A 15,501-nucleotide genomic window follows, 5' to 3' on the forward strand; every position below is an offset into this window, starting at 1 on the left:
GCAGTTTTTTAAACTGATTTAAAAGGGATGGATTTTTTCCCCTTTCTCCAGGGATCAACACAGCCCTTCTCATTTGCAGTGGCCATTTGTGTTGAGCCAGACCTGTGTATAAAAAGGTTGAACCTCAGTGTTTGTAAGCACTCTGGTTAGAATTTACCATTGAAATAAAGCGAACGCATGCTGTATTTCATTCCAGTTAAGACATTGTTTTATTGTATCAGACATTATTTATATATGTTCTAATGTGAAAAATGTTTTGTTATATAAGTTGCTATAATTTAACATCTGCCCCCCTTCCTTTTTAAAAAGAGCCCTGTTAAAGAAGATGCTTCTCCACTTTCTGGAAAAGATGACAGAATTCATGTATTGAAGTACAATATTGGAGACTTGGTGTGGTCCAAAGTATCTGGCTATCCGTGGTGGCCATGTATGATTTCAGCTGATCCTCTTTTTCATAACTTCACAAAACTAAATGGTATGCCTGTTTTTTTTTATAGTTTGGCATTGATGCTATGTCGGGGTGTGTTGTGTGTTTTGATTTTCACTAATTTCTATTGCTCTAAAGCAGGGGTCTCCAAACCCCGGCCCAGAGGCCAGATGTGGCCTGCAGCAAGCCTCTATCCAGCCCGCAGCCAATCTCTTTTCCCCTGAAAGCCTCTGGCCCACTCAACTGAACATGACCAGAATTGTGCTCTTATTGTGTCTGGAGGGTGTCCCAAGGGCCAGAGAGGTTGAATTAATAAACCCATACAGTCATTTTTTCACTCACCTAAGTTCCATCTCTAATTTATTTAAATTTTATATTTAAATTTTCTGACCCTCAAAACCATGCCAGATATTTGATGCGGCCCTCTGGCCAAAAAGTCTGGAGACTCTGTAACAGTGATTTTCAACCATTGTGCCACGGCACACTGGTGTGTTGTGAATGGTATGCATGTGTGCTATGGAAATTTGAGGAAGGGTCATATATTAGGAGGGCCATTGGGGGATGTGAGCCCCTGGCCAGCAGTGTGGTGTGCCTTGTCAATTGTCAAAAACCTGATGGTGTACCTTGACAGTTTTAGTACTTTCTCAGTGTGCTGTGAGATGAAAAAGGTTGAGAATCACTGCTGTAACGTATACAAATATGGTGGAAGGGTATGCAAGCTTTTTTGAGTCAAGTTGTTTCAATCCTAGTTTCATATCATGGCTTGTTCTCAAAATCTGTCTAGAATATGCTGGGATTAGTTGGCTTCAGACATTGCAGCAAATCCTAAGTAATTTGAAACCAGGATTGAAAGTAGAATCCATCTTTCCCTTGCATGCAAAGATATGGAGGACAGTGTACAAATCCCAGGCTTGGAGACATTGAGCAAAACCATGGTTCTGCATGGTGTCTGAACCATGCCAAACTGTTATATTGATTAAGCTTAAAAAAAATATTGTCAATAAAAATCACTCTTTTTATTCATTGTTCACTGAGTGTTGTATATTGTTATTGTTTTCTGTATTAATATTTCCATATGAGATAATAACTTTTGCGAGTATGTATGCTATATTTTCAGGACAAAAGAAAAGTTTTCGCCAGTATCATGTACAGTTTTTTGGAGATGCCCCAGAACGAGCTTGGGTGTTTGAGAAGAGTCTTGCACCATTCAAGGGAGAAGAACAATTTGAAGAATTATGCCAGGAAAGTGCAAAGCATTCCATTACAAAAGCAGAGAAAATAAAGGTAAAATTGTGTGCTAGATCTCAACATAGTTGCCATATTATTTGTTTGAATGTTCACTTGAAGTTGTTTTGAGGGTGCCGCCTTTTTATTTCACCCTTATGAGTACATGGAGTATGATCTCTTACCAGTCCCTCTTACTATACATTTCTTTCCAAGTAATTGTTAAATGTTCAAGTTTAACTTCCTTGCTAACAGCCTTTTCTTCCACATCATCATAAGAGCCTCATTCAAAGAGGCTAATTGAGGAAGTAATATTTTCCATATTTAATATTGGTATAGATTTTCTTCAATTGTTGTTCACATTTAACTATTCGGCTGTGTGTTTCTCTGCAGATGTTAAAACCTGTTTCAGGAAAACTGCGCCCCCAGTGGGAAATGGGTGTCAAGCAAGCAAAAGATGCATTATCTTTAACATTGGAAGAACGGAAAGCCAAATATACCTTCATTTATGTTAGGGGCAGACCTATCCTTAATTCTCAAGTGGCAAAGGAAGCAGGGCTTGCTGTCAAATCTTTGGAGGAAATGGATAAAATTTACATGGATGAAGACATTTCCGAGACTTTGAAATCAAGGAAAGAATCTAATGTTCCTTCAAAGAGGAGAAGGAGAACAAAATGTCTTGCAACTAATGAATCTGAAGAAGAAATGGAACCTAAGAATGTGAGCCCTGAAAAGGTCCTTGAAGACAGAGAAGCTAAAAGAGGCCCAGGGTCACCTGTTGGTAGGAAAAAAGCTGTTGCATATGCTCCACGAAACAGAAAGGGAGATGCAGTATCTCAGTTCTTGGTTTTTTGTCAGAAACACAAAGATGAGGTTTGTGCCTTTAGAGCTTATGATGATATTGTGAAGTTTTATTTTGTGTCACACAAATCTGTTTTCTCCTAATGTTCTTATGGTGGGACCTAAATGCTACCAAATATGCTGTAGTATAGGGATGTCAAACACGTTTCATATAGTGGGCAGTAAAGCATTCAGGGTGCCTGCTGAGGGCTGGAAGTGATGTCATTAAACAGGTGATGACCAGAAATAAGTGCTTTTTTCTCATTTAGGAACTCATTTGCTATAAGCCAGAAGAGAACATAATCAAGATTTGTGTGTGTGAGAGGTGCTCTGCATAGTGACACCTCAAAGCAGTGCTGCAAAAAGGGCAGCCAGCTTCTCCATTTCTCGTTTCTTTTGGTTTTCCTCTTCCACTGTACCATTCCTTGCCTTCTGAGGCCTCCTTCTGTCTTTCATATATTTGATTGAGTTTTGTTTGACAGTGGACCAAATTACTTCTGCAAGAAGTGTAGGTGATGGAATGGATCAACATGTTTGTATTGATGCTAACAGTTAGCAACAGGTATATGCTTTAGGGCACAATCCTAACCAGGTCTCCTCAGAAGTAAGTCCTATTTTGTTCAGTGGGGCTTACTCTCAGGAAAGTGTGGTTAGGATTGCAGGATTTCATGAACCTCACAGTTTGAGGTTTGTGGCTGATTTCTGTGTTGAGCTACTACTCGCTTATAGGTATGGTTCCAAGTAGGAGGCTAACAGCACAGTCCTATGCCCTGTGTTTACTTGGAATTAAGTCTCACTGTGTTCAGTGGGTCTTGGTACCAAGTAAGTGTGTAGAGGATTACTGCCTAATAGTGTCTTTGTATGCTAGTCTGTATATTAGTTTTCAAGATGAGATGGAGATAAATGATGTTGTTAGCAATGGAAGTGTAAAAATTATTCCAAGAGGCATGTTTGCTTTGTGCATGATTCATATTCAACTGTCCAAAGTCAGGTACAATTAAAGCAAGGAAGATTCTTACCTTTCTGTTTAAGAATGCAATGTTTTTATGTAGTAAACTCAATGCACTAACAATTCTTGAAATGTTGGGTAGTTGAAAAGCTCAGGAGAACAAATATCTGGTCACATAAGATTATATTAGTATGATATCTCTAACTACTGTAGTGAGGAATGTTCTAGTTTTCAGACCTGAAACATAGCAAGCTTTGTGGTCTTTTATTTACATGCTGATTCCTGAAGCCTGGAGGAAGGGGTTCTCAAATTTTATTACTGTGGTGCCCCCCAAATAAATATAATGCAACCCCCTCCATGTTACAGCTGTTGATTTCTTCATGATTAGGTAGGCTAGTAGGAGTTAGGTAAAGCACGCTTGCTTCTTTTCAAGTCTGAATTCAGTAACAAATTACTTTAGCACAATAACAAACTAGTTTCCATGTACACATACTAGATATGTTTGTACATTTGTGATAAAGACTTTGACTTCCATAGTCATTACTTACAGTCATAACAACAATAAAGAATATTTCTGCAACAGTTGCAAGTCATGTGCACAGTGACTTAACAGACTGGGCAACATTAACTGGCTTCCCTAATTACTCCCCTTGCCCAGAAGCGTGTGTGTGTAGAATGCCCTTGGAGTGGTCTGCACAGCATAGGAGGGGAGGAAGGTAAGGGCGGGCAGGCAGGTACAGCCATGATAGGCACCAAGTTACTCACTTGCATGACAAATATTGTCATTTGCATGTTATGCAAGTATTACATTCAGTTTTTCAGAGCTTTGCACAACCCCTTTGAAGCTGCACCCCACCTCCCTGAGAGTCATGACCTACACTTTCAGAACCCCTGCCTTATGGGATACTACCATCCGTCTACAAAGCCCACCTCAGTTTTTCATTTTGGCCACCTTAATGCACAGGAACAGTACCCTAGTCTAGGAGCACTATGCAGTCTATGGCATATCTCTTGCTCTTCCTTACTCTTTGGACATGGCTTTGCTATTCTAAACAAAATATATATGAGCAAGAAACTGTACTTCAGAATAATCCCCATCCAGTCACACCCATGGAGTAACTGGTCTGGCTTGGTCACTTGGCAGGAAACCATTGTAAGCAAAGTCCTACATTGGAGAGTTCCCTTCAACTAATACCCAGGGCAGTGGTATGAGCTTCTTACAATTTTGACTACAAAATAGAAAAATATATTGCATATATCTTGCATTAACTAGTTTTTTATAGCGTAGAATAAACAAAGGAGTGTTTCATTTCTTACTTGACTACTTTTAGAAATAAATCAGAAGTTTGATATATATATTTTAATGTCTATGTTGAACAAATATTGTGTTCATCCAGGTGATTGCTGAACATCCAGATGCATCAAGTGATGAAATTGAAGAGCTGCTGGAATCACAATGGAACATGCTTAGTGAAAAACAGAGAGCACGCTATAACACAAAATTTGCCATAGTGACCTCTCCCAAATCTGAAGAAGACACTGGTAAACGTAAAACTGTGCTAGTATACTCTAACTAAGTTTAATACATGTTTTGATGTTAAACTAAACACACAGTTTGAGACCTGTAGGGCAAGCAGCCTTTGCTGTTCTCCAGTTCTAATTTTTGGTGTGTTGTGCTGATAGCGGTGGATGCAGTCTTTACAATAAAAGTCAATCATGTCTGCATTTCTTGGTCATTGTTCTGCAGAGTTGCTCTATGTAAACCTACTGTTTAGATATTACTGGTTTCTCATTCCCTTCCTGTCTATAAGCAGCTGCCATTAGTGTCACTGTCAATATTATAAGGATGATAGAAATGAGAAAAAATAAATCTAGCATTTAAATGTTCTCATTAAACATAATTGTAGGTCTTAAAATAATAGTGTCATTTCGTAATTCTGTTTCCCTTGGTTTAAAAATAAATGATTGTTGATGTGTATCAACATCAGAAACATGTTTCCAAATTATAAATTATTGAGTGGTGTTGGTCTTGTTGAATAGTAACACAGCCTGGAAGGTATTTGTATGGTTTGGCTACTAGCTTGATAAACACTTTTCTTAATATCCTGATATGATGATATGACTTCTTTGGGCTACTTAATATACCTGAAAGGAGAATGGAGGGATTAATATTTTCTTTCTGAGCTATTAATAGTAAGGAATAATGTTGCATGTGTGTGTATGCGTGTATGTATGTGTGTGTGTATATATATATATGTATATATATATATGTATATATAATATACACACACATTAGTTTTATTAGATTATTATAGAAATTTTGAACCATCAGGTTGCTGCTTTGGGCAATGAGAGGAATGAGGGTGTGTTTGACAGGTTTGTTAGATTTGGAAAAAAAATGTATAAAAAGTGCAGTCAGTTTTGTTATCTGTGTGTGAAATAACATCTTGTGGGAAAGTTTTCGACTTTGTCTGAAAATGTAAAATATTTGGATGTCAATTTAAAAACCAACAACACTACACAACATTCTGTATCTCTCAAGGTTCATCACGGAAGAGTATGGGAGAGGCCAAACGTAAAGTGTTTCAAGAATCACCTAAAAGGCGAACAAGAACCCGAAGTAATTGAAATCTGTGCTGTGTACTATTGATTCATTATAAGTAATCTTTAAATGTGCCTCTTATGTAATTGCTCACAAATCATCATAATTTTTCTCTCAGATGTTGTGCTCCTATGGCTTTAGAGTTTATATGAATCCTGAATTAAATATCTGAGTGCTGTAGTGCTGGATTTTGTTCACTTCCTGATAGTTTCATACTACAAAAATAATTAAAATGAATATTGCTTATTCATTATTGATACAAACTTTACAAGATGTCTTTCATAATTGGGGGCACATTTTTAGCAGTCTTCAAGCAATCATTGTGTACTCATCTAGATTCCCTCAATATTTGTTCAGAAAATATTGCTGTATATAATAAATGCTGGCTGCAGTATTTTTAACATTCAGTCAACATCAGATATGACTGGACCGTTATCCTTAGCTTAAAAAAGAAATCTGTATCCAGAGAATTTGTTAAAGATAATTTAAGGTATATTCTGAAGATTAAAATTCTTACTGCCAAAAAACGCAACTAATCCTCAGACCACTACCCTTTAATACCATAGGACTAAGAAGTGTAGTTGAGGAGGAAGTAATATTTTAATGGAAGTTTGCAATGATTTTTCCATATAGAACTTGAAACTAAGAAGTTAATCTTTTAAAGTCTGTATACACAAACCTAACACAAGTTAGAGAGATGTAGAAATAGATTATATAAATTAGCTCTTGATTCTTCTGTCTTGGAGCCACCATATATGATGATTTGACTTTTAAAAATTTATTTCCCCATTTGTAAATATATGAGATGTTTAAAACTTCTTGATGGCCTTTGTTTTTTGTAAGTTTGGAATAACACACATTTTAAATGGCATTTTCTTGGCCTTTGTACAAAAGAAGTTCACATGTGTATTGCTATATATCTGTCAAACCTTAAGACATCACACCAGTGGTGTCACAGGCATAGAACTTAATAACCCTGTTGTATAATAACTTAATATTTATTCTTAGAAGAAACATCTCCAAAGCAAGTATGACACCTCAGATTGCGGATTCATTGGTAAAATGTACAAAACAGGAAATGAATTTTAACTTTCAGAATCACCATGTTTGTTTTGATATGATCAACTGAAGCTTAGCCAGCAGAGGTTTGTACTATAAAACAAGTTTTAGTAAAAGATGCTGCTAGCCACAGGATGTTGAGGGTTAATCAGACTTATTAAAATTTATTAAAGTAGGGATGTAACTAGATCAGTTCAAGGTTATTTCTAAGTAAGCTTTAGATCTTTTTCATGTAAGTTTCCCCCATCCCCCGCTCCAAGGTAACTTACATGGAAATAAAAGGAAACCAATAAGGAGGACAAAGGAACCAACAGAAGAATTTGAAGTTCCTAGGAAAAGGCTCAGGATGGATAAAAAGAATTATCAGAAGGTAACTATGTTGTTGGCTTGTTTGAGTTATGGTATGGCAGAACCAGATTTGGTGATTTAGTTAAAAATTGTCAGAATTTTTGTAGTGTTCTGTTTCAGTGCAGCGAACTATGAAGTGTTTACTGACAAAGCACTTGTAAAATGCTGAAGATTGGGATAGAGGTGAAAAGTATACTCCATAATAATGTCATATACATCTCTGGGTCTGGGTCTTCTGAACCCCTGTGCCAATGAATGTGAGAGGTACTGTCAGAAATCTGAGAGGGGTAGAAGGATAATTGACTGTGTTTGGGGAACCTGAATGCCTTTCACTTGGTAAAAAATATCCCATATGTCCCTTCTCTGTAGGAACTGCATTGGAGGGGAATATCATTGCTTCCCCTCTTTAAGGAGCCGTCAGTGCTTTTGTGATGGCAGCAGCAGCAGTCATCTTGAGGGATTGATTTTAAATCAACAATTTCTATTGTAAAGTAAAAGACGCCATTGAAATCATTGAATTAAATTAACAATTTCTATTTTTATTATTCAGATACTTTCTAAATAAAGTGCATACTAATTAGGTGCTGTAACCATGAAACATTGATTTAATATTGCTGCTTTCTAACACCTAAGTTCTGCATCACTTTGTTGTACTGTTCGCATTTGCCAAATTTCCTTTTTTACCCAGTGAGGGGATTTTTTTTCACAAGACTCCTAAAATTCTGTCTTGCAATCTGCAGCCATGCTTTTTTAGAGTGGTGGTAATTGAAATCAACACTAGAAAGGGCTTGTTCTTTCCAGAGTTCTTTTCTGTTTCGCTGTGCCTCTTTTTTTTTGACTTTATCATACTTGCCCCCTTTTACTTCACAATTATTAGGCAGATCAATGTTCTGTGTGAGGTGAAAGGTCAATTTCCATGTTCTTTGTTTGCAAAAATATACATATTTATAAGTGGATTTATGCAGAGATCAGATGGTTACTAGGCATAAAGTAGGAGTTGAAAGATCACCCCAATGGCTCACTAGATGAAAACTGTAGTGACATACCCAGTTCCTGGCCTTCAGTATTGAGCTATAATATACACACATGAACTGCTGTGCTGTATGAAAATCAATGAAGATGTTCTTCCCACAATTGGTTCTTTACTAAGAAAAGTGATTTCATAAATTTAGATTTAAGAGGGTCATAAGTTCACCTTGAAGAAACATGTCTGTGTTACATCCAGATTTCATTTTAAACCAGGTTATTTTTAAAAGGGAAGGTTAATATAGCTGAAACATTTAAAATTAAAAATCAGATTACAAAATTTACATTATTTTTATTCACCCTGGAATCTAATCCACCTTTCATCTCGGATCAGTTCATATATTTAATAGTCAACATAGCTCACATTACAAAAGGGGGCAAAAATGTCATACTTCATAGACCTGGAAGTAAAGGGTCAAGAGTGATGGTAGGCATTTACAGAGGTGAGAAGCAGGAAGCACAGTTATGCCGTATACATTACTAGGCTTTAGTGGGTACTTTGCAAATATGGTAATAAAGTTCCTTGCAGAAGCAATAGCACATACAAGACTTTTCCTTTATAATGATGATCTTTTGAATGCCATAACAGACGCACGTGTGAGTAAATGAAGCCATTGACAGTAGGAACCTGATAATTGAGTCATAAAGCAGACTCTTTAAAGTTGCCCTATTCATCCTTCAAACTCAGTTTGCCAAATTGAAATGAAAATGCATGCATTTTGCATGGTCTTTTAATTTCAGATATTTATGTTAATCTACTTGTGTCATGTCAGTGAGGAAGAAACAACTCTTGAATAATTTCACAATTTCATGTTCAAAAATTGGAGCCCAGATCATATAAACCTGCATTTTAAATTTCATAGATATGAACTGTAGATAAGAGCTAAGTTTTATATTTCATGAAATATTTTGAACCACACATTTTACAAAACATAAATGTACCATGTGAGATTACATGTCACATGCAAACAGCAGTAACTATCATTTTAAAAAAATGACCAATATGTAGAGAAGGGGGCACATCTTAATTATGAAAGTATTCTTAACATTTTAAAAATTAATTTTGAAGGTTAGGTATGCATCTTTAAAAATTGCCTTTTAATGTTGCATAGCATTTTTTAATGTTATGTCACACTGGTGTCAGATTGTACAGGCTGCTCTGTATGTGGGTTGATGGTTGAAATTGGTCTTTAAGGTCTTCTGATCTGCTTTTGCTCTATGAAGGCAACTAGTTTCTCACAGCTCTTGATAATTGCTAGTTTTCAGTGTATGTTTTCTATTAAGAATATAAGAACATAAGAAAAGCCTGACTGTCTGTCCTAACTCTCCCAACAGTTTTAGTGGATGTTCCCTGGTTCTGGTGTTGTGTGTCAGGGAAAAGAACATCTTCCTATCCTCTCTATCCATCCTCTGCATAATTTTGTATGCCTCAATTAAGGACCCCTCAGGTGCCTTTTTTCTAGACTGCAGAGCCCCAGATGCTGTAGCCTTTCCTTGTAAGGGAGGTGCCCCAGCCCAGTAATCAGTTTGGTCACTCTTTCCTGCAGCTTTTCCATGATACCCTTTTGAGATGTGGTGACCAGAACTGGATGCAATATTTGAGGTGTAGCCTTACCATCAATTTGTACAATGGCATTATAATATTAGCTGTTTTGTTCTCAATACCTTTTCTAATGATTCCAAGCATGGAATTAGCCTTCTTTGCTGCCGCTGCACATTGGGTCGACGCTTTCATCGAACTGTCAACCCAGTACCCCAAGATCTTTCCCTTGATCTGTCTCAGACAGCTCAGAACCCATTAACCTTTATGTGAAATTGGGTTTTTTGCCCCAATGTGCATTACTTTACACTTACTTACATTGAAATACATCTACCATTTTGTTGCCCATTCTCCCAGTTTGGAGAGATCTTAACAATCCCTTCTAGTTTTTACCACTTGGAAAAGTTAGGTGTTGTCTGCAAACTTCACCACCTCGCTGCTTAACCCAGTCTCCAGGTCATTTATGAACAGGTTGAAAAGCACCGGTCCCAGGACAGATCCTTGACGCACACCTCTCTTCACTGTGAAAATTGCCTATTGACATACTCCATCTGTTTCCTGGTCCTCAACCAGTTTCTAATCCAAGAGAGGACCTGCCATCTTATTCCCATAGGTTCTCCTTCATCTACATGCCTGTTGACCACTTCAAAGAATTTTAAAAGGTTTGTGAGGCATGACTTGCCCTTACAGAAACCATGCTGATTCTTCCTCAGCAAGACTTGTTCGTCTATGTTTTAAAATTTTCTTTCAAGAGGCATTTCACCATCTTACCTGGAACAGACATCAGGGTGACAGGCATATAATTTCCCAGGTCACGTCTCCTTCCTTTTTTAATGATTGGCGTGACATTTGCTATCCTCCAATTCCCTTGCACCTTAACCATTTTAAGGGATGAGTTGCATATTTTAGTCAAGAGCAGCAACAACATTCTTCAGTTCCTTAATAACTCTTGAGTGGATGCCATCTGAACCTGGTGACTTTTTTTATCTTTGTCAATTCAGTCTGAACGTCTTCTCTTTTTAACCTCTCACTTAATTCCTTCTCACTTTTTAACCTTCTCAATTAATTCCTTAGTCAGGAGGGGCCATTCGGGCAGCAGTATCTGCCTAAGGTCTTCTGCCATGAAGACCGATGCAAAGCACACATTTAATTTCTCTGCCATCTCCAAGTCTCCTTTTATCTTCCCTTTCTCTCCCTCACCATCCGGAGGGCCAGCTGCTTTTCTGGCAGGTTTCAAGCTTCTAACATATTTGAAGAAGCTTTTTATTATTCCCCTTAATGTTGCTGGCCAGGAGTTCATCAAAGTCTTTTGTGGCCTCCCATATCATCTTACATTTCTTTTGTCACATTTTATGTTCCTTTTTATTCTCTTCACTAGCTTTCCATTTATGGAAGGAAGCTTGCTTGCCCTTTACAGCCTCTCTGACTTTGCTCCTTAGCCATGCTGGCACCCTCTTGCACTTAGTTGAGCTCTTCTTCCTTTCCACTGGGCCTCTGTTACTGTTGTTTTAAACACCCTCCACACACTGCAGAGATTGGACTCTTTTTACCTTCCGTTTCAACTTCTTTTTAACTAGTTTCATTTGGGGGAAATCTGCCCTTCAAAAGTCAAGGGCTTTTGTGTCAAATTTGCTTGGCCCTCTTCCCCCGACATGCATGGCAAAATAGATCATAGCATGGTCACTGTTCCCCAATGGCTCAGTATCAATTACATCTCTAACCACATCCGGAATACCACACAATATTAAATCCAGGGTCATCTACCCCATGTTGAGCTCCATGACTAGCTGCTCTAAAGCAGTCATTTAGCAAGTCAAGAAATCTGGACTCTTTCATGACCAGAGCATTAATTGACCCAGTCAATATGAGGATAATTGAAGTCCCCCATGATTACAACTCTGTCTCTCCTTGACACACCTCCCTGATTTGTTTCCTCATTTCAAGGTTCAGGTTTCTGCTCTGAAGGATGATAGCATACCCCCAGTATTACATTGCTTAAATTACAATTGAACCTGGTAATTTAACCCACAGCGATTCAATGATGGAGTCATACCCACCAAGTCAGATTTCTCATTCAAGGATGCTCAGAGTTTAGAGAATAGTCTGCCTGTGCACACAGTGTTTACTTTTTAAGTAGGTTTATTTCTGATGAGTAGAACTCATTTCAATGTGAGTACTCAAGATTTCCTTGCTATTCAGTCATGCAATTTTACTTCATAATGCAGTATATTTAAGTTGTAGTTCAAACATTCTGTCCATTGTGCAAAATAGGAGACTCTTTGTTTTGAATTTTGGGGAGGGGGTTCCCATCTACTTGTGCTATGAACTGTTGGCAGGGCAACATTGGATTCAGGGACTGAAGGATATTCCTCATCTCTTAAAGGAGAACAGAAGCAGCTGCATCTTTCCCACAGGAACCTTTTTAGCAGTTGCAGCTGTCTTTTTGAAAAAGAATCTGTCAGTTGCTCCAAAAGCAGCTGTTTTCCCTCTTGATGCTTCTCCCTCTCCAAGAGTATATGTAGTAGTAAAGCCTGTTAGTCTTGGATGACTCTCCTCATGACTAAGAGTGAATGGAAGCCCCCTGTCCCCAAACATTCCAATTAAGTAGACAAGGGTTCCTGGTGGGGAGATAAACCAAGCCTATAATTTACCTTATGTATCTTAGCTTCGAAATGCTAAGAAAACAGTATTTACATTTTACTGTCTTTTGAGAGCCTTCCTACAGTTAGCCTTTTACTATCCTTTGAGGGCCTTCCTATAGTTTTCATGTGAAAAGTAGCTGGCCCTCCCTGTTCAGAACTCTAAAGGGCTGCTTCCCACAGCTGTCCTAACAGGGTGGGAAAACTAGAAAGGACTGAAGCATGGGCTGACCCCTTGCCTTTCCTTGACATCCTGGGCAGGAAGAAGCCCAGTGTTTCAAACCACAGTAGCTCTGTTAGAGGTGAGAATTATGTGCAGATGGTAAAAGGTGGATAGGTAGGGTATTAACTGTTTAAACTGCCAAATATCCCTATTCCTCCCTCTTCTAATTGATAGGGAAGATTGACAAAGTAAAAGGTAACACCTGAAGCCAACCACAGCCTTGAGCTCCTTGGGAACTATTGCTGTGAGTTGGACATTACATAGTGCTCTTTCCTTGGAGAACAAAGAAATTGAGAGGGCGAGTCACTACTTCATTTCTAGAATATCAACTTCTTCCTGTTCATTAATATCAGTTCAGTGCAGTTCATAACTTTGGAAATACTGATGTGTCTTTGCTCTAAGTATGCTCCTGTGCCACCTTATAAGTTCACACCTTGTTCAAGAAAGCAAAGTATTTGATTATAGCACAATTTTAAAGCCTTCAAGGTTAGATCCAAGTTGCCTTTCCTCTGTTGAAGGGAATCGATCCTTCTAAGGAATGGCATCTTTGGAGTCAACCCATTGATTCTAGATACCTGTAGCATTAATTTAACAAACAGGGGAGTTTAAAATTCAGATGAAATATATTGTGCATATGTTAACTATGGTTAAAAATGATAGCAGAAACCTAGCTTTTTCAGTAACAGTGATGTCAGCGCTGGACAGATTTTTTTTATTACAAATCTATGTTCTCAAACAGTGCTGCTGCAGGTTTCTTCAGATGATTCTCAAAACTTGTACAAGATTGTACTTAACTAAATAGCATGTTTTGCAACAAGTGGAATGGGTCGGGGTTGGACTATGGCAGTAATGAAAGGCCTGTGTTTCCTAGCTGAAATGCTCACTCTTCTAAGTTACAGAATGGAAATCATCTGCTCTCAGAATTCCATGAGATTTTCAATCTAGTTGTTGGCTCAATCAAGAATCTGAAATTAATTTACACAATCCTCAGTGTCAAAATTATGATCCTATCTTACGTTGCTAGTACGCTTCAGATTTTACACAAATGGTAAAAATGATGTTTTTGTTTTTAATAGCAATTAATAGTATATCTTCCCTGATACAATGTAAATGTGATAGCTCTTGGAGCTATAGCATCTGGTTTTTTGTTTTTTTTACTTGTATTGTTTGATTGCTGTAGCTTTGTATTAAAAATAATTATGACTTAAGTGAAGCAAAGACATCTGTTTTTTAACAGAAGCCCTGAAGTAATTTCCACCTTTATCCAAATTAGGAAGTTTTTTATTTTTTTCATTTTATTTATTTTTTTTTGTGACAGAGGGAGACAAGCAATGACAAAACAGCAAAAACAAACTCTGCTAAAGTCACAGAAACTTCTTCTTCACAAAAGAACCAGTCAGGTAATGTGGTTAGAATAAGCTTTGATGTAACGTTTTCAATTATTATACATTCCAGTTGTTTGAGATGGCCAGCTATATTTTTGATTAAATATGTGGCATTGTTTGAATGCCAACATGAGTTGCATTTTTCCTGTATTGCCGTTGTTGGTCTCTGCCCTGGTCCACATATTGAAAAAAAACTATGATTAGCTTGAATTGGGAATAGGGCTCCAGCCCTGATTGAGAATACAGACTTTTCCTTCCTGTTAATTTGCTGGATCTGACACAGAGTCATGACATTTACATGCTGATTTGTTTAAATGATACTGCAGCCTGGGTAAAGCTATAACTGTCATTTTATAAAGTGGTTCTGAAACCAGGATGTGAAACCAGAATTTAATGATTTTCCAGCTTCGTGTAAACAAGCTGCAAACAGACCAGGTTGTCCATGGTGTATAAGCAGGCATGGGGAGAAGGGAGTGTGTGGTCTTTATAGGCTTTGATCTGCCTACATGATCCAGACTACAGAGAATGATCTTGTGAAGTGGCCCAATATCTCCTTCTAATGATGCAGCTTGAAGGGAGGAATTCTTGAACTTGCTTGCAATTTAGTAGCACAGCATGAACGCAGGTTCAAAAGTAGCAGAAAATGATAGTGTGACTTGGTAAACTCTATGGTGGTACTTAATATATTGTACATTCTCCAGTTCACCAAACACATAATTCAGCTTCTGTGGCACCTTAAAAAATAACAAATTTACAGTTGGATTGTATGTTGACTGAGAAGTCCCACAGAGTTCTTTAAGACATTCTCAAGTAAGTGTTGGTAGGACCACAACATTATTATGGTATGAAGATCTGAAGCTGATGGGAGACTTAATATTCATGCTGAAGCTCCTTATTTGGTACTACTCAGGATTTCATGGCCTCCATGACATCCACAAGCCTATCACAGGTAATACCTGGCCTCGCACATCAGGCACAATGTATTCTTGAACTCTTTTTATGTTGAACAGAATGAGAGAAATCTAGACCAGTACAGACCAGTACTGGTCAGTTTAGGCTTCTGACAAATACTCATTTCATCTGGGGAAGGGAATCTGTTAAGATGTTCCAACCCCAAAGGCTAATGGACTGAAATGGATTTCTGAAAGCCCTTGGAATCTTTTTTTCTAGTGTATCTGGCAGTCCTGTTTCATGCCTTGATTGGTTTAAGGAATACAGAAATGACCCAGGTGGTGGATT

At 37.8% G+C, this 15,501-nt stretch overlaps 1 protein-coding gene across 1 annotated transcript in view; it reads left to right on the forward strand.

Annotated features, from left to right (window-relative positions):
• Positions 1 to 15,501, forward strand: part of NSD2 (nuclear receptor binding SET domain protein 2) — a 69,131-nt gene that overhangs the window by 9,063 nt on the left and 44,567 nt on the right. The window contains exons 3-9 of the mRNA XM_066622415.1: positions 310 to 475; positions 1,545 to 1,711; positions 2,045 to 2,524; positions 4,838 to 4,982; positions 5,983 to 6,060; positions 7,362 to 7,471; positions 14,196 to 14,277. Coding sequence (XP_066478512.1) covers positions 310 to 475; positions 1,545 to 1,711; positions 2,045 to 2,524; positions 4,838 to 4,982; positions 5,983 to 6,060; positions 7,362 to 7,471; positions 14,196 to 14,277 — 1,228 coding nt within the window. The remainder of the gene's footprint in view (positions 1 to 309; positions 476 to 1,544; positions 1,712 to 2,044; positions 2,525 to 4,837; positions 4,983 to 5,982; positions 6,061 to 7,361; positions 7,472 to 14,195; positions 14,278 to 15,501) is intronic.

This window comes from Tiliqua scincoides, chromosome 3, assembly GCF_035046505.1.
Source record: "Tiliqua scincoides isolate rTilSci1 chromosome 3, rTilSci1.hap2, whole genome shotgun sequence".
In the NCBI taxonomy this organism is placed as follows: Eukaryota; Metazoa; Chordata; class Lepidosauria; order Squamata; family Scincidae; genus Tiliqua; species Tiliqua scincoides.